General features: G+C 40.3%; 1 protein-coding gene across 1 annotated transcript in view; it reads left to right on the top strand.

Moving 5' to 3' along the window:
* Positions 1-1,891: 1,891 nt before the first annotated feature.
* LOC124150131 (histone-lysine N-methyltransferase EZH2-like) overlaps positions 1,892-26,616 on the top strand; it is a 200,873-nt gene continuing 176,148 nt past the window's right edge. The window contains exons 1-3 of the mRNA XM_046522056.2: positions 1,892-1,993; positions 18,513-18,750; positions 25,243-25,371. Coding sequence (XP_046378012.1) covers positions 18,541-18,750; positions 25,243-25,371 — 339 coding nt within the window. The 5' untranslated portion in view covers positions 1,892-1,993; positions 18,513-18,540. The remainder of the gene's footprint in view (positions 1,994-18,512; positions 18,751-25,242; positions 25,372-26,616) is intronic.

The raw sequence follows: 26,616 nt of genomic DNA, 5'->3' as shown, positions 1-26,616 counted from the left end.
TAATCCCATGATGCAACACAACTGATTATAAGTCACAAAAACTTTTGCCTGAACCTGGGATCTTTATGCTGCTAGTCCCGGTTCATTGAGGTATGAATCGAAAAACCAATGTGCAAACTTTTGTAAGAATCCGCTACCTCAACTAACCGAAACAAATACACAGTCAATCCTTAAATAACACCATCATTACGTTTTCTGAAAAAAAAGATGTCTTACATGCATGAGTACCTCTGCAATTTAAAATGATTTATCAAATCAATGTACTCATTCGGAAACAAGACATGCTGTACATACATCCCTGTCTTGTTTCTATACAGTGCAATTAAAATACTGAGCGTATATGTGAATACATTGACTTCAAAACCGTTGTTTTCCTTATATTCTATTCTTTAAAACAAAGTGTACAACCAAATATTGATCAGTTTGATGCTTTTTCTACAAATATTAGATAAATACTTCTGAATAAAGATTGTTATACAAAATAGCCCTCTGGCAACCAGCCTGCTCTCAAAGTTGTAGTATTCTTGAAAATAATTTCCACATAATATTTGAAAAGGCATGTGCCCTTGAAATTATGAGGATCTGAGGTTTGTAAAGGATGTGTAATTCAGTCTAATAAGGAAAAGATATATGAATGAACAACATCGTTATTACAATTAGTAGCTACGTTTCGGTGTAGGTTCTATAACACCGTTATCAAGCAAGTGATCATGTTTAACGGTGTTATAGAACCTACACCGAAACGTCGCTCCCATTGTAATAAAGAAGTTGTTGATCCTATCCTTACTTAGTACAACTTCTTTATGCCTCTCAAAGAAGCATGTTGGCATCTTAGAAATGATGGCATACTACAAGAGAGGGTGTGTTTAATCTCATTTCTACCACTAGTCGGTTGGGAGATTTCACCTCCTTAAAATCTAAAATAGAAGAAAGCATTTCCTCTTCATCGTACCGTCAATATATAAATATTGTCAACAGATGGCGACTATTAGTCTCTCATATAATACTCCTTATCAATAAACTATTTATTACCCACAAACATATCTGGGAAATTTTTATCCATGAATCTGTCATTGATTTACTTGTATCTTAAGATGGTTGTGTAAAATATTTAGGTTTATTGCGCATGTGTTTGATGCAGAAAAGGCACCTGCAAAAAGATGTTGTGAGAAAAAGTATTTTGTCTTCTTAAATTCACATTACAAGCTTTCAATCAAATGTGTAAATCGGCGACATTATTGCTCTCCCTGAATTACTTCAAAACGTATATACTTTGCATGTACATTTCTAACTTCTCACTCTTCCTTCCACCACTGTACGTGGCTGTGTTAAACCTGGCTGCATTTTCTCTTCTTTTCAAAACGCTTCTCGATGATTGTAAATATCAGCAAGTAATTAAGGTACCTGTATACATCATAAACATTTACTGAAGTAGAACACGAAACGGTTCGCTCTATATATTCACGTCTCCTAATACTAGTTTCTGAGTGCGGGCTCCAAGGCTGTCCCAAGCATGAGTTATCTGTCTCTGCTCACCGTTAACAATAATATCGGAGTGTCATGGATAATGATCGGAACCGTCCTGTAACTAACCTCAAAACTGTTATGCTTGTTCAGATATCTGAAGATAACCATACACTCAAGAAAACCTCAATAGACAATCCAATGTTTGTGTTCTAAATGAAGAATTATTGTTTTAAAACGTCGAGTGAAAAAATTGTGCGATTAAGCTCAACCTGAAAACTAGTAACACCAGATATAGGCCTATACGTATTCTTGCAGGTTTTTGTTGATGAGCGGAGCCCCACTCTTGCTTTTTACCGATAAAACGTTCACATCAAATTTGTCCGGCAATTTCCAGGTCAGCGCTCCACACAGCGCTTGAGTGGTTGTTGCTTGAACGACGCGACTATAATTAACTGGAAGCTATGCTGTGCGAGGAGTTTGTTACTTGCAAAGCCTGAGAAGTTGGCGGGATAGGTCGAAGAGAAAGGTACGTTAGTACCAGTCATGTTAATACCATTGCTAATTATATCAAGTTTTTTACGTTGTTTGTTGTACATCTCTTCCAAATAATTTTACTCTTCAATTGCCGATATATTTACAGTGAGTTCAGAGACTCCAGGGGACCTCCAACCTCACAGAAAAAGCTGAACTCCTTAAATAAGCCAGTAGGTTAAAATCGATGCGATCTAGGCCCATAACATCAAAAAGAAAGTTTAGGTGAAAAAAAATTACGCGAACTCAGCCAGGGAAAGGAGGAGGGGGAGTAAATCCTAGAAGATTTTATGCAAACAAATCAAATTCTCTATTCCAATTTGCCCATTTTTTTATACAGTGTCGTTGGCCCCGTGTCGTTAGCAAAAGCAGTCTATCAAAGATGTCAATATTAGGATATTGGGATAAAACGTCTATGCTCTAGACTATTCAACACGACAATCCATGTAGTTAATCTACTCATTGTTCTCCCTTTTCCTCCTCTTACTCACAGTTGTGGCCTATCAGAAATACACATGCAGTCTGTGCAGTTAATATAAGGGTAACGCTATTTTTCAGGGCATTATCATTTGCAGAAGGCTGAGGTTTTCCATTAACTACCCGACAAAAGAATGCAGTTGAAAAGACCGAGGGCTTCTGCAAGTGATAATGCCCTGAAAAATAGCGTTAACGTTATAATAGCTAAAATGGATGGAATTTGTTATCAAATAAAAAGAAACAACAATAACGGTTTTGAAACATTTACTGCAAACGAACATGGATGTCACTGACCAACTTTTACAAATAGGGAAACGTCATAGAACAAACCAGATGACATCACTATTAAACATGATGTCACCTATACCTATTCTATGACGTTACCTAACAACGGGCGTGATAATGGCCCGTCGTCAAGCAATATGAGGGCATTATCAAGTTACACTGGCCTGCTCATTTTTTTATGACACGCAGGCGGCTTAATGATAATTCTATCCATTTTAGGTATAATGCACTGTTACATGGTTATTACCCATTTTTAAGGTTGTATAGCAATAGGGTAGGCCAAATGCTATTTTTTCAGGGCATTATCATTTGTAGAAGCCAAATTCTGATTAATTTTGATATGCCGATAAAGCCAAGGGTTTTCACAAATGACAATACCCTGAAAAATAGTGTATTTAGGTTTTTATAGCTAAAGTAGTAAATTCGGTAGAATTTGTTTCTAACTAGCCTTTATATCAGGTACTGGTATATCCTTGCACTTGCAGTCATCCACCTCATTTCCTAATGTCTGCAAGCTGAAATAAATCCAACAGTTTCTTGTGTAATGCACATGTTTAAAGAAAAACTGAAGCTGTGGTCACTGAAGAGGGGATGGGTTTAATACATGCAGACAATGAGTTGCTGCTTGCATGTAACAGAGGAAACAGCATATCAATAAATATAAAGCAAAGTTCCATCAGACAATTTTTGTGTTTAGTTTTTGTTATTGTTTTTTTCTAGCTGTAAGTTAATGCATTTTCTCAATTTCGTTCAATGTTGTATTTATGAACTGATTGGCAGGTTGAACCAACTCATCTCAATGTTGTTTACAGCAACAAGAATCAGATTATAGCTACCAATGCCTTGAAATGATCTTATTTTTTAACTTATCCCGCATTACTCCTTAATACATTCACTGCTCAACTTTAACAGTAGTGAAAGCTGTGATTGATCCTGCTTGAAGAAATAACTTTAGATGTTGTTCTATAGCAGGACCCCCAATCACTAGCTGCCACGTCATACCAGCAGTGGTAGACATACGTGACTTCATATCACTATTGGTCATGACACAGTACAGAAATGTTTCTAAATTGATCCCAATTTTGCTGCTTGCTGTCCTTGTGACTTTCTACGTTCCTATATAAAGACCCATGTCCTTTCCCCCTTTTGACGGGTGTAATCTGGTTTGGTGTAATTTATATTGCAATAATATGTATTATTAGCACGTGAAGTCTTTATATTTTTCACATGTTGTTCCATCCGTGTACAAGATGGGTGGGCCGTTGGGCAGTGCGACTAGGCCTACGCTACCTGCCAACACTACCTTAGGGTGCGCCTACGGCCATAGTGTGCTATCCAGCTTTCAAGGCCAGTCTTATATCAGCAGGGGGCACGGGCGGCCCAGTCGTCTAAGGCGCCGGGATTCACTGTGCAGAGTTGCGTCCCTTGGGCATGCAAGAAACCTATGATTGTGGGATCGAATCCCGGTTCGCCCTGATTATGTTTCTAGGTTTGTCAGCACCATACCTGTGCTCGTGGGTCTAATCGAAGTGGTAAACGGCTGAGACCTGCATCAATTCGGGCTTTCCTCCCACATTAAGCTGACACGCGGTGATATAACTGGAATACTGTTAAAAGCGGCGTTAAACCAAACTCACTCACTCAGTTATATTGGTGCCTCCTGGCAACACCCCAATTGTTTTTCCTGTCGGCGTCCTTTATGGATCCGGCGTGGATGCATTCGTTTATGCAAGCCATGTATCAAGAGGCGCATACGCCTCCCTTTGTTCAGGCGCCTACGCCTTCTTATCAACACAATACCTTAGCGTCTTCGGTGGCTTATGCTCCGCCTACACTACAGACAAATACGTCCACCTAAGCTCGTACGATATCCTAGGCACCGATCACGTCTTTGGCGACTCATACGGTCCCATCAACGGAAAGGGCTGTGCCAAGGGTGAGCTTGGGTACGCCGCCAGACGACCATCCAGGGTGTACGTTCTCAACATTCTAAGGTTGGGGTATCGCCTCCGCTTGAGAGCAGACCCTCCGTTGACTATGGAAAAAACATCACATGTTGGAAACCAACATTCAATCCTTGTTGGAGAAAAGAGCCTTAGAGGTTGTACAGACCTCAGCGTTAACTACGGGGTTCTCCCATATTTCTCGTTCCCAAGCAGAATTCGAACAAGATGCGGATGATACACAACCTTGCAATATTCAACAAACATTACCTAGTGCATCCACCGTATTTTCGTCTCATTACCTTGACACTGCTTAGGACCAGGATCAATGCATACGATTCCCTGATCACCTTGATCTGCAGGACGCTTACCTGTTTGTGACTATCCCCCAAAGGGACCGACGGTTGTTCAGGTTCTAATTCAATGGTATCCACTACCAGTGGGTGGTCCTACCATTTGGCATTTCAGTGGCCCTTTGGCTTTTTACCTGTCTTACCAAGCCAATAGCTGCCTATTTGCACCTGGGGAACATTCCGTTCAAGTCGTAAATAGACGACTGCATACTGAATCATCCAGTAATCAGCGTTTCTATTTCGTCAACAAGACTTCACCAGGCGCCTACTTTATCAACTGGGTGGATAATCAACACGACGAAGTCAGAATTGATTCCATCCTACCGACATCCTACCGATTCATAAGAGGGTTATTTCAGACCAATCTAGACATCCTATCAGTGCCAAGGGACAGATGAATAAAAATCCTACGTCATCTGTACCCCGCCCTACAACAGCCCATTACACTTCACCAATGGCATGTGCACTCTCAGGACTTGACGATCAGGGGTCGATTGCAATTATGACCAATCCAACAGTTCCTCACTCCTTACCTCAGATGACGGGACCCATCAGTATCCATTGCTCTACCAGCCCACCCGAGGACCTCATATCGAATGTCTTAGGTGTCTCCTTGACAGAGCTTTACCGATTCGTAGGTGCTTCTCTGCAGGTTTAGGTGTGCACCTACAGGACCAGACAGCTTCAGGACTTTGGTCCGGCGCTTTGTGCACTTGGCACATCAACAACCTAGAGATGGAGGCGCTCATTCTAGCAATAACACATTGGCACGAGCGCCTTCGAAACTCCCTAACTCGCCACAATAACTAAAGGCCCTTTTACACAGGGCTACGACCTTTGTGCCACCTTTGAGCTATCTAAAACAGGCCAGGATGCTCAATAGTCGCCTAGATCCAGAAAATCATGTTTCTGGCATGATGTCTTGTGTCTACTGCGTCTTGAGTCTTTCTTGAGTCGAGTTGTTTGGCGTCTGCAACCACAATGAAACACTGCAGGTACAAGCCCTCTATTTATTGGCAGGCTGAAGAGACACTACAGGTAGCTGAAAAGAGGCAGAAGCATTGCCATGGTGTCTCAAGGGTTGCCTTGGTTGCCGAATGGAGGCACAGCGGTCGCCACAGTCACAGTTCAATGCACGCTGTTGGTCGCCCAAAGGAGGCAGAAACATCACCCAGATTGACGGGAAAATTTGCAGCAGAATGCATCTATTGCCTGGCGACCATTGGGCGACAACTGTGGCTTCATTCTGCAACAACGACACTGTTTGTGCATCCCTTCTGCCTCCTTTGAGCCACCTTTAACCAACCAACCTCACCTTTGTGTGACTGTGTTGAACATGTTTAAAAATTCACCGTGACCATGGCGTCCATTATTATGTCTGAACCTCCTGTGTACCACCTTGGAACGACCTAGGCAACCATTCTGCCTCCTTTGAGCCTCCAACAACAACCTGGCAAATTTTATGGTCGCACACGGGAGCCACAAAGGTCGCCATCCTGTGTAAAGGCCAGCATCACGGTGGTCTCATGTCTACGGAATCAGGGGACCACTCACTCACACAGACTTTCAGGTTTTTCAACCTGGTGGATTAACTGATGTGCTGGCAGATACCCTATCCAGGCCAGACAGAGTGGCACCCAGAGGTGTTCCATCTCATATGTCAGAGCCTAGGTCAACCCAACATTGACAGTAGTATAGGTAGTTCTCCTGGAACCCTGAGACCGGTACACCCACGATGGGGCCAGATTTATACTCCAATACTACTACAGGAAGGGAATTTTTCTCTCTTCCATTAAAATGATGATGCTATTCTACGATCGACATGACATTAAACTAAATATTATTTGTGGTGAAAAAACGAGAGGTGCCGAAACAGGATTGTATCAAAGTATAGGAAAAGAAACAAAGACGAATGCCCCCAAATAGGTGTACTCCCAATTAAACATTTGAGGTACATATGATATAGAAAAATGCCAAGAGCAGCCCTACCAAGAGAAGCATGCTTTGGATGGATGTTGTATATTGTGTTTATTTCTGGGGCTAGGGATATTGTTTTTTCTATATAGCTATAAACATAGATACTAGGTTTCTTCTTTTAGAGTTTGCGCAATTTAGGCTAGACATTCTCTTTTATCTGTCTGGTTTTCTTTTCGTTCTACCAAGCCGGCAGATGAGCGGTCCACGAAGTTCAATGTCCTCCATAGCTTTCTCCATGAAGAATCCATATACCGGTGTCTCTACACCATCTTCAGAAACAAGATACAAATATGTGCGTGGATTGCCACGATACTTTGTTCTAGCATACCGATAGCAAGTATATTCTCCTGCTTCTAGATCTAGTGCTTTTCTCCTGGTTTTTGGTACTGGAGCCACTTGTACTACGTCTTGTAGCCCATTTTTCTGTACATACATGCTGTAATAGATCCTCGTATTCCTGGTGTATTTGCCGCAATTCTGAAAGTAGTTCTGGATTTGGAGCTTCAACGACTCGTATTGGGTTCCAATGGATAGTCTTGTCTTCCACTACAAAGGATTAGGTTGGCTCTATCTCGATTTGTAGAGGCTCTATTTCTGGCAACAAGAAAGTCTTTCTACCATGTTTGTCCTCGTCCTTTTCGAATATTCGGCCCATACTAGAAAGAATGTCGTAGCTCTTTTGTTGCCCAGATGCTTTCTTCTCGAAGAACAACTCAGGCGCTATCTCCACTTTCTCTATAACCAAGTATGGAATACACACCTGGTTCTTCTAATTCTGAGGCTTTCTTTGTTCCATAATCTAAAATCATATAGGCTAGTTTTTTACCACCCATCAGGGTTAGAATTTAATTTTTTTAGGCACAAGCAAATTTTTGGGTGGGTGTTTTGTATGGCCCATATCTTTTTAACTAGCTTAGCTTCCTAGCAACCTAGCTTCACCAAACTTTCTACACACATTAACCACAATGAGTACTTGTGCCTTTTGCTAGTTTGAAGATTCTTAATTTTTTCATTTTTGCCGTTTCCATGGATACATTAAGAAAGTTAAACTTTTAGGGTTGGTGTTTTGTATCGCCCATATCTTTTTAACTATGCAACATAGCTTCACCAAACTTTCTACACACATTAACCACAATGAGTACTTGTGCCTTTTGCTAGTTTGAAGATTCTGATTTTTTTTATTTTGCCGTTTCCATGGAATCATGGTGAAACATAAATTTTGGTTAGAGTTTTTGTACAATCCATGTTTACAATATTATGTATCCTAGCTTCAGCAAACTTGCTACATTAACCACTATGATTTTTATCTTTTATAAGATTCTGAAAGTTTTCTCTTTTGCTGTTTTCATGGAAACATGATGGAATTTAGAAATTTTGATGACTGGTTTTGTGTAGCTAATATAGTTTCCAAAATTGTTTCCACACATGTAGATCATCATAAGTATCTGTGCTTTGTGTAAGTTTGAATTTATGAATTCTTTACCATATCTGTTAAGGCTAGATGGAAATTATTAATTTATTGATTTTCATATATGATATTGTTCCATTTTTAATGTGTTTTTATATCAACAATTTTTGTGTTTTTTTATGATTCTTCTTATGTAACTCCTCAATCAAATTTTTATTCAAAGGTGTACATGGTGTTCTACTTCCTCGTAGTGAACACTGGTAACAATGGAGATTTTGCGGTGGGGTGTGGGTCAATGAGCGATCTTTTTCAATTTATCTTGCCTTCACTAACCCACTAGGTGCGCTGACCCGGACGGTCAAACCTTAAACTGACAGCGCATGTGCTATGCGCGATACGAGCACTACATGTTACTATCACCCCTATAGACATTTAACTAGTATAACCTTCACCTCTGCCGGCAACGGTCACGCTTGTGTGTGGACAGTATATCTTTTCGCCTAAACAATCATTTATCTATTGCCATATCCGGAAATAAATGTTCCTTGATTTAATGATACATCAGGGATGACCACGACTGATTATATTGGATAGTTAACCACTAGAAAGGCATTCGAAGCGATGCGGTGAGATCAGCTGATCGTTCATCCCAGGTTCCTTTGTTGACGTTTTGCAATCGGTACTGAAATGAAATGTTAAAGTAATTATGCATTGATGGATTAATTTAGGAATAAGGCAAGTGAGTAAAAGGGAATTAAAGAAATATTTAGTGGAATAATATTACGTAATGAAGGGAATAGCTGATAAAATAGTAAGAGTAGGCAGGGAGGTAGTGGTAATTATTTCTGCACAAACAAAAATATTAAATTTACATTTTGAAACAACAGTTTAGAACAAGGAAACATTTTATGAAGTTAAGAATCAGCTATATCTGTCACAATCATATGATTATTGTCAATGCAAACTGGATGTAGACACTGCAATCAACATTATAGAGTTTGACAATTAGTATGAATTTATTGTTTTATTTTATAAAAATTGTAGTTGGTACAAATACTCTTGAATATGTATTTTAACTAATATATAGATCTAGGGCCCTCTGTGTCTGAATATTTTTTTTCTACTTTGTAAAATTAAAAAAGGCCAAAATAATACATATCTTTCATTGATCATATTGAAATATAATTATGGTAGTATTTGGCAACAAACAGCTACCATTTATATACATAAATCCTTTTATACAACATGCACCAATTAACACTTACCGTATTCGACGTAATAAGCGCCCACGGCGTTATTTGCTAATATAATGGCTGGTGAACAATCCCAGTTAGCACCCTTTCCGATTGATCAATGTACACAAGACTTATTTATTCGTGTATAATACGCACTCATTTGTTATATGCACCCTTAATTATGGGCAATTTAATTCTCGAAAATATATCTATCATGTATAATACACACAGATTTTTCTTTCATATCATTTCAGGCTGTCAGCATTAACCACAAAATTTACAATCTTTCAACCTTGTTTTTAATCTCACCAAAATTATATTCTAATAAGAGCCCCCTATTTCTAATTTTGAGAGCGCCCTGGGCGCTTATTACGTCGAATACGGTAATTAAATATCAAAACAGATTTCAGTGATTTCCATTTCTTTTATTTTGAACATTGTATCATGATATCTACTCTTACTCTTACAATTTCTTGAGAACATTTCTCATTGCTGACTGTTATATATCTGACAAATACTTACATGTGTTGCTGTCATTATTCAAAACATTGAGGCTACGGGCAACGTAGCATGATGTCTTCACATTTCGCGTACCGTATCGCGTCACCGCTGTACATACTGAAATGCATGCATATGATGTAGCCTGCCCGGCGATGCTACAACATAGATATAGGAACGTATACAAAATCTACTTAATTTTTAAAAGTGTGATATTCGTACATAAAGGGCAACACTTTCAGTACCGATTGCAAAACGTCAACAAAGCAACCTGGGATGAACGATCAGCTGATCTCACCGCATCGCTTCGAACGCCTTTCTAGTGGTTAACTAAAGGAACAGAAATAGCAATGAGCAAATGGAAGCCAGCTAGATAATTGGCACTGACATAGATCAAAGCAATAAGTCCCAAGCACGAGGCAGATATGTTCCCAGGTCAGGGTTCATGGCTGGCTTGTGTCTCCTGATGTCAATGGCTTCTTGTAGTTTTCTTTGTTGCCAGTTGTTGTTGGTAGACAGGACTTTGGTGGCTTCCCACATGATGTTATGTTCTTGAGATTGTGTTTGGAAATAGTGTATTTCAGGTCTAGTTTGTTGACAGAGGTCTGATGTTCTTTGAGTCTGGTGTTGAGGGGTCTGAGGGTGTCTTCAATGTACCGGTGGCCACAGTTGCAGGTGATCTGGTATATACATCCTCGGGGGGTTGGACTTACACTGCTTATGCCTCTGCCATATTGGCTTGTAGATAGGTCTTGATTGTCTTCATTCGTCACCACTCGCCCCTTTCCGTAACCTGCAAGAAGACTCGTCCCACTATCGATAAATGTTATGTGCAAAAATAAGACAAACCACTCAAAATGCGTGTATGAATTCAAGTTCTTCGTCAAAAAATCCCTCAGGAATAATTTTTGATTTTACATGTCTTGTATCTAAAAATATACCCAGGACACAATTAAATGTGTTCAATCATACTGTCTGTATAATTCTGCATGTCCCGACGTGCTTTAAATTGCATCTGAAATATATATAATATATGGGGAAATATATGTGAACCATTACCATGATTACACAACGAGTTGACAATTGTCTTAGGTATGCCCATTTGCGCTAAGACGGAACCCGGTCGCAAAAATGGATATGAGAGGGGCACGAGTCGCTATTCGGCTCGTCTCAGAATAATACGAATGGATTGACTTGCCACTAGAAAAGGTGACATCTATGTTGGCTTTGTTCTTGATGAGGCGGTAAATCTGATGAGCAACAGGGCCTTGGCAGGTTATTGTGATTCTGATGGAAGACGGGGTCGATTTGAGACCAGAGTTCTTGAGGGTCTTGCGGATGGTTTTGGAGACTAGGTGGGCAGGGTAACTGTTGAGGGACATGAAGGTTTTCTTGAGGTGGTCCAATTCACTGTTGAGGGCATCAGGGTGGCAAATGGATTTGGCACATCGGGTGAGGGTGGCGATGATGGCTTGTTTTATCTGGGGATGGTGGCAGGAGTTGTGGTGGATGTTCTGGTCTGTGTGTGTAGGCTTGCAGTACACTAATGTTCTTAGTCCATCATCTGTGGTTGGGAGGGGCATGTCTAGGAATGGAAGGTTTGATTGGTTTTGGTCTCCATGGTGTGCTCTGTGGGGTCGCTCTGGTGGGCTATGGTGGTGAATGTGTCGTCTACTTTCTGGTACCAGCAGAGGGGTTGGAATGGTGCTGTGGAGAGGGCTGTTTCTTCGAAGGATGAGTGGAGATAGAGTGGAGCCAGTCCGTGAATGTTTGTAGATCTTGTCGTTGGAAGTAAAATATGATGTGTCAAAGCATCTGGAGGCTAGGTTGATGCTGTCTATGGTGAGTTTGGTGTCTTGGTCGTCAGTTGTATTCTGTAGCTTGTTGAGGAGGATGTCAAGTGTTTCTTGTAGAGGGATGTTGGTGAAGAGGTCGATTGCATCATAGCTGACTATGGTGCCTATGAGGTTAGCTTCTTTCAGCTGGTTGACATAAGAGGAGGAGTCACTGATGTAGGATTTGCCATCTTTGCCTAAGGCGGCTAGAAGTCTGGAGAGGTGCTGGGCGGTGTTGTAGAACACAGATCCTCTGACTAGTATTCTGGCTTTGGGTGGGATCATGTTGATCTTTACTGTTGACATCCAAAAATTCTCTTTGTTATGTGTAACACTTCAAAATGCTTTTCAAAGGCTTGATACAATGAAATCAAAAGCATGAAATTCTAAATAATGCATATTCAAATGAGATAGTTTGGGGAAAAGAATTTATGGATGTCAGCTTCTTTGTTATGAGTAACACAACCGTTCCGAGAGTAAATACCTACTCCTTCATCAGGTGAATACCGTATTTTCTTGAGTATAGTGCGCACCCATGTATAATGCACACCCCCCTCTAGCGGGTTCAATATTTTGGAAAAAAAGAAATTTGAATATTATGCGCAGAAATTTTTTACACCGTACCCTTTCAGCGAAGTCCGGCAAACGAATGGGTGCTGAGAAACTTCGTCAGTACAAATTCGAAATTTGAGATAAAAAATCACCAGACATGTTTATTTACCGTTTAAATAGTATTTATTGTTCTGCTAGGCATTGTTTTATATTTAGGGATTAAGATTACCTTGCGTATTTTCTCGTAAACTAAGCCGGAAACAGCAATCAGCTGTACACACGTTTTCTTGGAATCGACCGGTGATTCGGTCAAGACACACCCAATGATATAACTTTATAAGATTTTTAATGCAAGGATCGGCAACAATTGTATCTGAAACTATTTTATTTATCAGGAATAATATATTCCATTATTTTCTTAATTATATGCAACCTTTACTAAACATATTTAAAATAATAATAACCCTAAGCAAAGCAGCTGATCGCTCTTCCCGGGTATTATTTTTTACATGGAACATGTCTGACCAGTCACCGTCAAGGCTCACGCGCACGTGATCACGTGATCGCGAGAATTTCATGTTGACATAGAATCGTCAAACAAAAACAAATATGACTTTTAACGAGTCAAAGTATGTCATTTATGATATATGTATCCATTCTCTGTCAACTAAAGTTTGTTTCAAGGCGTCAATAGAGGTATTCTGACCGTGGTTGCTGTTAATAACGGTGAGTTGTGCGATCTTCCGATCGCTTCACACACGATTTCGCCGAAATTAATAAAAACAATATTATAAGGAATTTTAAATAAAATCAGTGAAATAAGTTACAAACATAAGTCCAGATATACAAAGAACACTTTTTATAGCCAGACAGTGTAATTACATGATTATTTTGCGTACTTCAGTATGGATTTGTTGACATGGTATTCCCGGTGTTTCGTGCTCACGGTAATGTCTTTCCATGGGGGGAAAAAACATCCAAACTCATAATTCGTGTATAATGCGCACCCCCTTCTACACAGCTGTGTTTTTTCGAAAAAAAGTGCGCACTATACTCAAGAAAATACGGTAAATGCTATGGGATGAAGCGGAGAATATATATATGCTTTATAACATAGGATGTACTCCGAAAAGTTGTGTTCATCATAATAAAGAAGTTGACATCCATTAATTCTCTTCCTTATGTGTATCACTTCTAAATGCCTTTCAAAGACTTGAGATAGTTTGAGTCACTGACGAAGATTATATAGTGCAGTGGACCCGGCATAACAATATACTCCAATATAACTTATCCTGCATTACTGAGTACTCCTGAATGCATATACTGCTGGTTTTTGGAAGAAAGACAGACTGTGAGATCCAGCTGCTGAATAAAAGTTGTTCATACCTGTAGCTGGCAGCACCCTCGCACAGTTGGCACATGACCAGGAAGCGATGACGTCACATAAGAGTACATTAGTACTTGTCACTTACACGGACAGGCTTACTGCTGGAAATAATACCTATTGTTTTTGCTTGTTACTTTGCTGCTTGGTTTCTAAGTTCATCGTTTGCTAATATATTGTCTTCTGTTTATGGTTTCTGCCCATACTTATTTATAACATTCTATCACTCGTTCGTGGCTCTAGTCACGGTAATTTGTGGGCTTATTGTTGTTCCATCCGTCAATTTGAATTTGCCACATGGCCACGCATTCGTGTCTTGCGTTCTTAGTTCTTTCATTTGGCTTGGGTAATCCATTAATCTGTTTCACCTCATGTTTGTGTGTTCCTTTTTTCACCAACTTTTGTGTAATTGTTTGTGCGAATAAACTTTTAAATGTTGCCTCCTGTTTCCTGTTGTGTTCTCCGCCCTGATTGTATGACATATTGTTCTCCATCAGTGCAGTGCAGCTATTGCAATCCTTTGTCACCGTCTTTCTTCAACCTTTATTTACGAGTAACCAGGAAACGTGTCATCCAACAGGCTCGTCGACACCCTCAGATGGCTAACACCATGGAGACTCCCTCCCTCATTGAGACCTACGCCCTTTTGCAATCTCCTATGTCTGTCCTGCCTTCATCTTTATTGATGATCTCGTTACCCCTTACAAGTGTCTGCGCTTATCTCCCCAGACTTGGAAGCAGCAACATCCTCGTTTTTTACGGCTCCCCCGATACCTGGCCTCCTCTCCTTGTCTAAGGCGTCGGTGGCACCGACAGCACCTGGGTATCACAACGGTCAGCTCCAACAGGTCAACTGTTTGCAGAATCGCTTGCGGGCCACTCTGAAGGAAATAACTGCTTCCAGAAGATTGGGGTACTTGGCTTTCAAAGGTGACTACACTTTTGCTGTTCCTCGCTGAAGGACACCCCCCAGTGCTCCTCACCCTTTTAAGGCCAAAGAAGTGGTCAAGATAAGACCCGCGGCTCTGACCAACATCGATGTGATCGCCAACCCGGCAAGGGTGCCGGTGTGAAGTCCAAGCACTGACCTGTTGGAGTTCCATGACTGGGACCTTCCACCCACCCCCATACCTATAGGTGGGAGACTGGGCCAATTTTGGCAAAATTGGTGCATACTAGAGGGTATCTTTCTTCTGTCAGGGTTACCGTCTCCCGTTGGCACCACATCCACATCTGAGGATGCATAAACCCCAACAAAATCTCCTGTTGGACAGAGTCAACACTCCGCTTCGGAAAGGATGCCAAAGAGGTTGTTCAGGACCCGTACCAGACTTCGGGATTCTTCTCCCCCTTGTTTCTTATCTGAAGAAGGGCTCCAACAAACTCCGCATGATCAGCTTTACCTTGAATGTCCTCCCTACTACCGGATGACGTCGTTGAAGCTGCTCAGAACAAGAATCAATGCAGGCAATTCCCTGATTAGCCTCTCCACCCCAACGACTGGCGGTTCCTCAGGTTCTTTTCAAATGGTACACAGTACCAGTGGGCGATCCTACCGTTTGGAATTTCCACACAGATCACGTCAACTTTCAGTCTTACATAGATTACTGTCTCCTGAACAATCAGGACTTGGAATTTCTCCTGTGCCACAGGGATTTAACCTTTGACTCTTTCATCAGTTGGGAAGGATCACAATCAGACCAAATCAGAGCTGACTCCGTCCTTCCGTCTGCAATTCATCGGCAGCATGTCTCTCACAAACCAGGACCTCCCTCAAGTTACCAGGTACAGGTTGAAGGTTGAAGAGTCTCACCCATCTCCGTCCTGCCCTGCATCAGACTCGAACTCTTTGCCAGTGGCAGGTACTCTTGGGTCGCCTCACCTCGGCTCAAGACCTGACTGCCAGGGGTCGACTCCACTCCATCCTATCCAACAGTTTCTCGCCCCCTTCATTCGGTATCAGGATCCGAGATTCCCATCATCCTCCCGGTTCACCTGCAACCTTACATACGGTGGTGGACTGTTGAATTGAATGTCTTCGGCGGCGTCTCCTTGCACATGCTACTGCCTACGCTCCACCTGTTCGTCAGTGCATGCAAACAGGGTTAGGAAGCTCATTTGGTGACTCCGGAGGTCAACTCCATTTGCACTTCAACATCCTCTAGCTAGTGGCTGTCACTCTACGTCGGACCGCCTTCGTGGTCTAGTGGTAGAGCGTCAGCCCGGAGAGCGGATGGTCCGGGGTTCGATCCCCGGCCGCGTCATACCAAGAGACGTTAAAAGATGGTACTTGTTGTTACCCTGTCTGGCGCTCGGCATTAAGGGGTTAAAGCAAGGACTGGTCGGCTCGGAGTCAGTATACTGTGTCTGATTGGGGCATTCATGTTAAATTGCGGCATGGTATCTCAATGGGCTAGCACTATAAATCGGCATCAGTCCGTTCTAGTACAAGCAGCCAAAGACACACACACACACACACATGCATGAATGTCGCTATATAAGTGCAATAATCTTGGACGCGATGTTAAACCAAATTTCACCTCACCTCACCTCATTCTATGTCACGTCCAGTCAACCATATACACGGACAATATCACTGTCTACACCGAGTGGCAGCTCCACCCAGAGGTCTTCACTATGATTTGCCGAACAATCAACTCCCCTCAACATCCATCTGTTCATCCCCTGGGAAGTATTAAGCACGTACGTTTTTCTGCCACCGGTTCTCCTCCCCATGGTTCTTCAAGAGATCCAGGCCACTTGGAACCTGACTCTGATTTTGGTCGCACGATGGTGGACGGCGGGAAGTTGGTTTGTCGATCTCTGAGACCTCGCCAGAGACAACCCATTAGAACTTCCCGTTTGGCCCAACTTCCTGTTACACGCACACAGCCAGTTGCCACACACAAACCCTGCATGGTTTCATCTGCACGCCAGGCACATCTGCAGAAAGCCGTAGGAGCCAAGGGTTATTTGGCTAGAGCGGTCAAGGATATTGCTTTAGTCCACTGTCCATCTACAAAGGGACTGTATGACGACAAGTGGTGCTCCTTTCGATCCTTCTGGTCAGACAAACACCAGGATCCGATGACTATGTCGCTCCTTTACTTTCGCAGCACAGACCGCTTGAAAAGCTCTACCATATCTAAGTACCTGGTCGCCTATAACTCTGTGCTTGCCATCCTGGCCAATTGGAGAATGACGAAAATTCCTGAACTCCAGGCCTTGCTGGGCTCGTTTCTTCTTGACGATCAGAAAGCCAAGTTCAGACTGCATGCGTGCGATCTGAACGTGATTTTGCAGGCGCTTCGGACGGCTCCCTTCGGACCACTCCACTCGTCTTCTTTACGAAGAAGGCAGTGTTTCTACTGGCTTTGTCTACCACTGCACAGGTCAGTGAGCTACACACCCTTGACGTCTCCTGTGTCCTGTTTGAACGCAGTACTCATGGGGCCACTCATCTTGGGCTGTGCTGGGATTTAGTTGCCAAGTATTAACTCCCAGGACAGCCTGATAGATCGTTCACCATTCCTTTCCCCCTCGTCTCTTCCCTTCCCCCTTTCCAGAGATTCCCATCCTCCTCCCTGTTGAGGCTACCTGCTCCATTCTTTTTCTGCCACCTAATTCTTTTGCATGACCTCTCGTTTCCTTCTGACAGGAATGGTTGTGGATGTTCCGTTAATCACTTGTATGCAGTGTGCGGGTTCATTGGACCTTGACAAGGGTTTATTATGAATCACATCCGAAGGTATGCACACCTGCCACACCTTTGGATAAAGTTTTTAAAAAATTGTAAAATTTAATTTTTTTTACATCTCTGAACTTATCCTCCATTACTACGTCTAAGTGCCCACCCTTTGCTGTCCTACCTCCCTTAAAATTTCAGATGTTGTGTTTGAAGCAGTTATGTGCTCTTATGTGACGTCATTGCTTTCGGGTCATTCGCCGACTGTGTTAGGGTGCTGACAGCTATGGTTGGAACAACTTTTCTTTAGCAGCTGGATCTCACATAGTTTGTCTTTCTGTCAGAAAACAGCAGTATATGCATGAAGGAGTAATGAAGGCTAAGTATACAAATACGTCCAGATAACAAATATTAAAAAATGGTACTTGTAACCCAGCCTGGCTATTGGTATCAAGTGGATAAAAAAAAGACATGTTGGTTCCAAGTTGATATGCTCATGCACGCACGCATGCACGCACACACTTGAACATGCACATGCACATTCAGATCACTAGCTAAGTGCAATAACCTTTTACACTGCATTAAACCCCTCCACCTCCCCTCACATTGTTATATCGCATGCATTTCCGATATAAACCATTGGAAAAGCTGGGCCAGAATTGCAGCTATTGTTTTAAATTATTCTGCAAGCTTGATACTGAATATTAATAATTTATTTAAACATTGATAAGCCTGTAAAGATTTATGCTTAGTTTCTACCAAATGAATAATTGGGTTTTGTCAGTGTGTGAAACACATTCTTGGTCTTTCCACAGTGATCATGGTGGTATTGCTGGATTTTTAAAGCTGGCTAATGCACTCTACCAAATGCTTTGTCTTTAGGTGATTGACATAAGCCTCAGCAGAAGTTATGTCGGCCCTGACAACAATAGTTGCAGAAGTAACATGTACACGAAGTGCCAGTCAGAAACAACCAGTACTGGAGAAGGAGAGGGAAGTTGTTGCAACAGACCACACCATCCCTGGCAAACAAGAACCTATTGACTGGAGAAAGAGAGTCAAAGCTGAATATATGCGCTTATGTCACATGAAACGATTGAAGAGGGCAGATGAAGTGAAGGTATGTATGTGGTTTGTCAATGTTGAACACACTCAAGTGAAATGAAGTGTACAAAGATCACCGAAGATGGGCTTTCAGTCAATGGTTTGCAAGGCCCAGACCATTTTCAGACCTCGGCGATGTAGAGGAAACATTTCTCACCCTGGCCTGAAACACCGTTCACCTGCTCATCATGCTCAAAGTTAAAAAATGGATCTACCAGTATGCCATTCTACGTAACTTTTGTTGGAGAATGTTCTCCAGTGCTTGTCTCAATAGGCACACACAATCATTGCCACTTGGCCATGGTTGGATGTATCAGAAGTTTCAGAACATGAAATTTAATGGATTAATCTTGTATTTCACTTTAAATATGCACAACAGCATTGCTACTCTCATGTAAACAGGGCAATAAACAATAAATGATACATTTTTCATTGTTCATGTATATCTATTGTATCATGGGCAGTGTTTACGTTTACGGCGTCACATATACAAAAATACGCACTGAAAAAAATAGGACGCAAAAAACACAACATACACATGTCCCCTTACGCGTTTTTCATTCTGAAAAAAGGTTCACTTCACGCATAACTTATTTTTTGTTTGTTTTGTGTTTCTCTCGCTCCCCAAACCCATGTGATAATGTGTATCCAATATTCGCTGGGTCCCAGTGCTAGCCAGACTTCGGTGTAAACGCGGGAAGCTAAGAGGTATCTGATGACGTTTCTCTTCCTTGTCGTGTCTGTAATGGCATTGCTGATTGGTTTACAAAACGGAAATAGAAACATAAGCCAATCGCAGAGCTTGTTAACAGTATTTTGTCAATGTCAAGGACTAAGGGCCAAATGGCATCGCCGAAACTTTGTCAAAAGAAAAATAGGTTTCAAGAAAGTTTGCTTGAAGAGCCAATATACTCTTTCAACACCATAGGCCTGTAGACCGGCCAAGCCGTAGTCAAAATAGAGGGTATATCTATATAATTTTATGAACCTACCTGTCATATCATTCATCTATTAAATCTATCACATTTCACAATGTCTGAAATACGTATTCCATTTCAATTTATCACATTTTATCGATAGATTAAAAATTAGTCACTATTTCCCGCGATGTTATTGTAAATATAATTCTCTGACACACACTTCGACAATGGGTGCACATCGAACATGTCAAACAGCAAAATAAAGACGTTTCTTGCAAATCTTTAAATATAGTATACAAAGTAATAAATAAAATCAACCAAAATATATCTATAAGTTGTCAAACTTACAGCTAAGTTATTATTTCCATCTTTTCGTGCCATCGTGTGTAATGTAAATCAAATGACATCTTGGCTTTCGTCGCCTCACTTTCTCGGCTCGGATACGATGATTCCAATATGCCTGAAAAACCTTTGTCACAGCTCCTAACCTAGCACGATACATCCACGAAGTTCCATGTTTTTTAATATTGATCGCGAGTTTCTTGCTTGAAACGTTCAGAATAACAAAAACCTTTCACCAAAATCTTTAATTCATCACACACATACCATTTCTGTAATTTGATTGACAGCCTTTGGTCATGTGCTCTAGTTTGATCAATCACCACCCTCGTAGCAGAAATCGGCAAGAAAGCACATAACAGCTACAAAAAGACTCTGGGCGAGGTTTGTGCAGATGAAAATATAAACTTTCTAATACAAAGCTTCGAAAACAGACGTATTTCTTCGTGTTACTGAGCAGACAGCCGCTGTTATCGGGAAATTGGTGATGACAGATACTATTTACAATTATTTTAAAAATATTTCTCCGATCACGTAAACAATGAAAATAAAAAAGAAATAGGTAAGTGGATTTTATGATTTTTTATATTTGACAAAAATCGTCAAATTTTCGGTTCAATCTGGACGTTTGAATGTGTTAGCTAAATTCTTTTTATTTACAACTTACTTAAGTTGTAAATGCTTTATTTAAATAATGTGATAAACATAAATATGTATAAACAGTAGGATTAGACCTTTCAAATGGCGTGTATAAAATGTAGTTGAAAAGATGTTTTACTAGACTAATATTTAGTCTATGAAATCTTATACTACATAATACCCTTCTTGACTCTAAAAATATGAAACCATTATTTTATCAGGAATAATATATTCCAATATCGTGTTATTTTAGTTGCAGCTTTTTCAAAATATATTTAAAATAATAATAAAAATAGATATGCTGCAAAGCAACAATGGCGGGCTCCAAGTAACACTGTGCACAAGCGTCCCTGTTCGAATCCTCAAAGGGTTGTACCAAATCCGTCAAATGTAGGCACCACTTGCAGGGTATCACCTCTACGAAATTGTCATGTGCAGGGGTGTCCAAGTCTGTTCTAAACCCATTTCCGACCTTGAACATGATTGAATCCTTTGCTTGGTTTGCTTCTACCAACTCCGTAAAAAAATAGTCACCAGACATCGCCGCTACGAAATTGGCATGTTCCAGGGGTGTCCCAAATATTAATCAAATATTACCACCAAGCCGTGGTACTTTTAGCATGCAACCAAGAACAAAAGATGAGGTACATATGTCCAACGAACTTCATGTCAACTTTCAATAGTTTCTGTGGAGAACCTTACAAGATATGATCTTTAAAGTAAAAAAAAATCATCAAAATCAAAATCCAATAGGGCCGTCACTAAAAAGATATCCAAAAACGTCTAACAGAGTTTGATGTGTTATGTATGGAGACAACTCTCAGAAAGTTTGAAATCATTTCATGCAGTGGGTTCAGAGGAGATAGGATTTGAAGACATATTCCCCCAAAACCCTGTGAAAACCTTGAATCCAATATGGCTGCCAAACCACGTGAACAATGACCAAAGTCAAAGAACAAATAATGTCAAGCAGCCAAAGCAGCAGACACATGCAAAGTTTGAAAGTAATCGGAGAAGCAGCTTTTGAGCAATAGGGCAAAATATAGCTTCAAAAATTACTTGTTTTTCAGTTATCTGCCCTTGGCCATTGGGCCTACAGCCTTGGGTTTTTGGCGGAATCTAGTACTCAATGTTGTTCATACACATACAAAATTTGAACACAATCGATCAAGTGGTTACTTTGCTAGCTCTGGTACAAAAATCGGCGGAATAATAAAATAATAATAAATATAGCTGCAAGCAGCGATGTCGGGCTTTGTGCGTTACTGATTTATAGTAGCGGATCCTGGTTTACATTCGTGGAAGTCCATTCACAATATCTCACTTGGGTTACACAGAGAACTAAAACAATGAAACCGAGTTCTTAATGGCCCTAGGTTATGAGGCATTTCCAGTTGTCTTATAAGTCACTTCCAGTATCAGGAAGGATAAGTGCACTACTGTATCTGATTATTATATGGTCTTTATTACTAATATGATATTTAGGTGGTCCGTTTTGAGTAAGAAATATTTTTCAGTTTTGCCGATGCTCCAGTTTGGCATTTTTAAATGTGGTTACTCTATTTGCCCCCTTGGCAATTGAAGACCGCATTGACCGCCAATACGACCGCCAGTATCAACAGCTGTAGCCGAGAATAGTGTGTGGGCTGTTATGCACTACATGGGAAACAACGTAATGTACCAGGCGCAGTCCGTTTCTAGCCGAGAGCTGCGAGTCAAAACATAACCACAGCATGACCCTCAGTGTTTCGGGAAGTGTGTGTGGGGGGAGGGGGGGAATGATATAGATATATTGATCTACGTAATTGGAATACTATGATGACCAAGTCAGCAAACCTGACCATGCCTGACCATGTACCTGATCCCGTTAGTTGCCCCTTATGACACACATGGGTTGCCGAAGACCTATTGTGACCGGAATTTTCGCGTTATTGGAAGGTACATGTATAGAAAGCTTTTATAGAAAGGAATGAAGGATTCATTTTGTTTAGTCTTTTCAGTCCCTTTGAGTTCGTTATTGCCATAGTTTGATATATATACTTTGTTGTGATTTTATGCATATATTTAAGATGGCAGGGCTATCGACGACTTTGTCTTCTCATTAAACTCAAGGTCCACACTGTCTCTAAAATATTGACAGCTATTACTATCTTGACGTTATTATGTTCGCTACTTGTAAAGCCAAAGCCAACAGATATTAATCAGAAATGTGCATATACTATCTTTCAAAACTGAATCATCCAAAGTGAATGAGTGAGTTGGGTTTAACGCCGCTTTTAACAGTATTACAGTTATATTGCAACATGTCAGCTTAATGTGGGAGGAAAGCCCAAAGTGATGCAGGTCTCGGACGTTTACCACTTCAGTGAAACCCACGAGCACGGGAGAAACATAATCGGGGCGAACCGGGATTCGAACCCACAATGACAGGTTTCTGGCAGACGTTCACTAGTGGCGTTATGCAAGAAGTCTCTCTGACATGCGTAAACCATAGCCATAGAACACAGTTGCAGTTCACCAGGAAACAGGGCACAACATCACATCAGACATCACGGGTCGGTACTAATTCAAGAAATCAGTATGCTTATTGGAGAAGGCAGTTGCGATTCTGAATGATAAATGACAACTGGAAATAAAGGGGAAAAACCTCACTTAGGTGACAAATATATACATCTGTTGCAGAGCTCAAAGTTCACTTTTTGATTTACTTGTTGATAGCCAAGTAAATATTTTTAATCAGTAGCCAAAATGAAACGCAAGTGGCCATGCAACTTTTACCTATTACAATGATTACATGATAAATAACAGATTATGTTTATTTGAAGTTGTTATTTATTTTAATTGATCACAGTAAAAGACATCAAATTTAAACACAATATTGCAATAGTAACAATGTTAAATGTTTTAGCATTTATATATTAGCTGGCTCTCAAATATATGTTTGTTTTGAGAACTGTCAAATATGAAATGATAATGGATCAAGCTTGTACACAATGGTGTATGCCGGATGAGTAGATGTGACTAATCAATTTCAACCTGAGTTTAACCTGAAACAAAGTCTTGTAAGATTGAAAAAATCAAAATGTCAGTGAAATTGACTTTATTTAACTTGTCACTGATTTGTGTCAATTGAAAGTTCCCAGAGACTCTTGTGTGACAGATGAAGCCAACAGTTATCAAGGAAAATATCTGCTCGTAAACAGCTTTGCTACTACATGTTATACAGCATTTAAAAGGTCTTATCCTACTGTTCAAACATATGAAAGCTATGTTTATTACATTATTTAAATAATGCATTTACAATTTAATTAAGTTCATTGTAAATAAAAGAAATATAAGCTTACACATTCATAACGTCCAGATTATGGGCGAAGGAAGTGAAAATTGGACGATTTGCAGCAAATATAAGATTTCATAAAATACACTTACCTATTTCTTTTTTATTTTCATTGTTTACGTATTGGCAAATTATTTTTAAAATAGTTAAAAATAGTATCTGTCTTCACCCATTTCCTGATAACAGCAGCTGTCCGCAAAGTAACATGAAGAAATAACTCCGTTTTCGAAGCTTCATATGAATAACACAGACATCGAAGACTGCAATCTGACACACCATTAGCAAGCTTATTTTGCATCTACATGACAGTAACCGCGCCCGGAATATTTTTGTTGTTGAAACATAAAAATATATTGGATAAAAATTGGTTTCTAATGACACTTGCTTGCCGAAATCTGCTACAAGGTTCGCGATTGGTCAAATTTGAGCATGTGACCTAAGGCAGGCAATAAAAAAACAGCCTTGAGTCTTTACTCGTGTATGATGAATTTCAGATTTTGACGAAAGGATTTTGTTGAGTCATGTTATTCTGAACGTTTTAAGCAGGAAATCGCGATTTATATTAAAAATATGGACTTTATGGATGTATCTTGTTAGGTTACGAGCTGTGACAAAGATTTTTTTCATGCATATGTTTTGGCATAAACATCGTGTCCGAGCCGAGAATTCGAGGCAACGAAAGCCGAGATGTCATTTGACTTTCATTACACGAGATCGCACACAAAGATGAAAATAATAGTTTAGATGTAAGTTTGACAACTTTTAGATATATTTAAAATATTTTGTTGCATTTCTCAAACTTCACTGGCAAATGCGACCAAACCACTTGCAACTTTGAGCCCTGTGTTGTGTAGACATCAATGTTAATAATAGGTGAAAGGCTCTGTTGATCACTGCACAAACAAAAATATAAAATTAACATTATGTTTGCCCTGGGCTAGTTATGCTAGTCAGCGTTAGAAATTGGCACTAGTCCCATAGTCCTTGCCAAACTGCCCAGTAGTTATGGTATCATAAGGACTAGTAGAAATTTGCCATTTTTAAGGGTTTTGCTATATGTTATCATTTTAAGGACTAGTGGACTACAACTGTTAGTTTCTAGCACTGCTAGTGCACTTGTGTTGACTTCTCACAGGGTCCTGTCAAGTTAGGAAGATAACATGATATTACCCACTACACTTCAAGTTTCTAATTTTGATGTGATAAATATATTGCTTTTGATATTCGCTCATACATATACATGTAATAACAATGGTGTTTTTTTTATTTTCAGACATCATTTTCTGCAAACAGAAAGCATATTTCTGATGAAATTGAAAAACAGAATGTATGGATGAAACAACAGCCCTTTCAACCATTACTTGCACCGGAGACTTTTAGTCATGTTCCCGTTACAAGAAGGGTAAGCAGTGCCTTGCAAAGCCAAAGATATGATGTATTATCTCTTACACTACTCCGACGACAGGTGGTATGTTTTGCTATTTCCCTTCCATACAATGTAAAGATCTAGTCTGCAGCTTCAGCACTCAGTTCTAATAATAGTAATATCAGGCTTAAATAAATATTCTTGGTTCTCAGGCACCACCGCATCATGATAAAGTTCGGTTTTATTTCCATTTTAAAAAAAAATTAAGATCGTTAAAAATTCCGCATCTCAATCACATGACCCTGGCAGTGAAATACTTAAAATAATGCGATCTAATATGTCGTGCAATTACTTCCCTTTACAAGCGCAATGCTTTACTGTGCATCTTGTGTTATGCTCACTTATGGTCATGGTGGCAGTTGGAGTTTGTGGGCTTGTTTTGCCATTTGGTCCATGACAACATGAATTTTTATCCCCCGACATATAATGACGGGGGGATATAGCCATCAGTATGTCCGTCCGTCCGTCTGTAATCATTGTTTGTCCGGAGCATATTTCCTAAACCGTACAACCTAGCTTCACAAAACTTGGTACACTTACCAATCAGGCTCAGTAGTAGTGCCTTTTGCTATTTAGAGATTTTTAGAATTTTTTATTTTTGTCGTTTTGTCGTTTCCATGGAAATATGATGAACTTAGGAAATTTGAGGGTAGTGCTCTTGTCCGGACCATATCTCCCGAACCATACAAATTAGCTTCTCAAAAGTTTTTACACCTATCAAGCAGGTTATCTAGTGGTGCCTTTGCTATTAACATATCTACACCAATCTGCCAGATGGAAGCTTCCAGACAGGCACACTGGACACATACTGGTCAGATCACAAGATCACCTGGATAGCCATTCATAAATGATGGTAGGCTTACATTAATACTATTGTCTTATACATGCAATAACATTTTTTTCTAAGGTGTACTATTTACCGATATCATATACTATATATGATGTGAGCTACATAACCTAGTACATTCTCTTTATGCCTTTGTGTCATGAGGCTACTACAGAGCTATTCATATGCGAATCTGCGAAGTTATTGTTAATTACAATTTCATGAGATCATCAGAAAGTGAGCTACATGAACCAATATTTAATAACCTTCATTATATTTAGGGGTTTTGGCATCAAGGAAAAAGATTTCCTTGCCAATCTAAATACATTTGAAGGTACACACAGTTTACCGACATGCCACGTCGGGGGGATATGTCATCTTCGGATGACTCTTGT

Source organism: Haliotis rufescens, unplaced genomic scaffold, assembly GCF_023055435.1.
Source record: "Haliotis rufescens isolate VD_foot unplaced genomic scaffold, xgHalRufe1.0.p SCAF_4, whole genome shotgun sequence".
NCBI lineage: Eukaryota > Metazoa > Mollusca > Gastropoda > Lepetellida > Haliotidae > Haliotis > Haliotis rufescens.
This window is presented reverse-complemented; position numbering and strand designations above follow the sequence as displayed.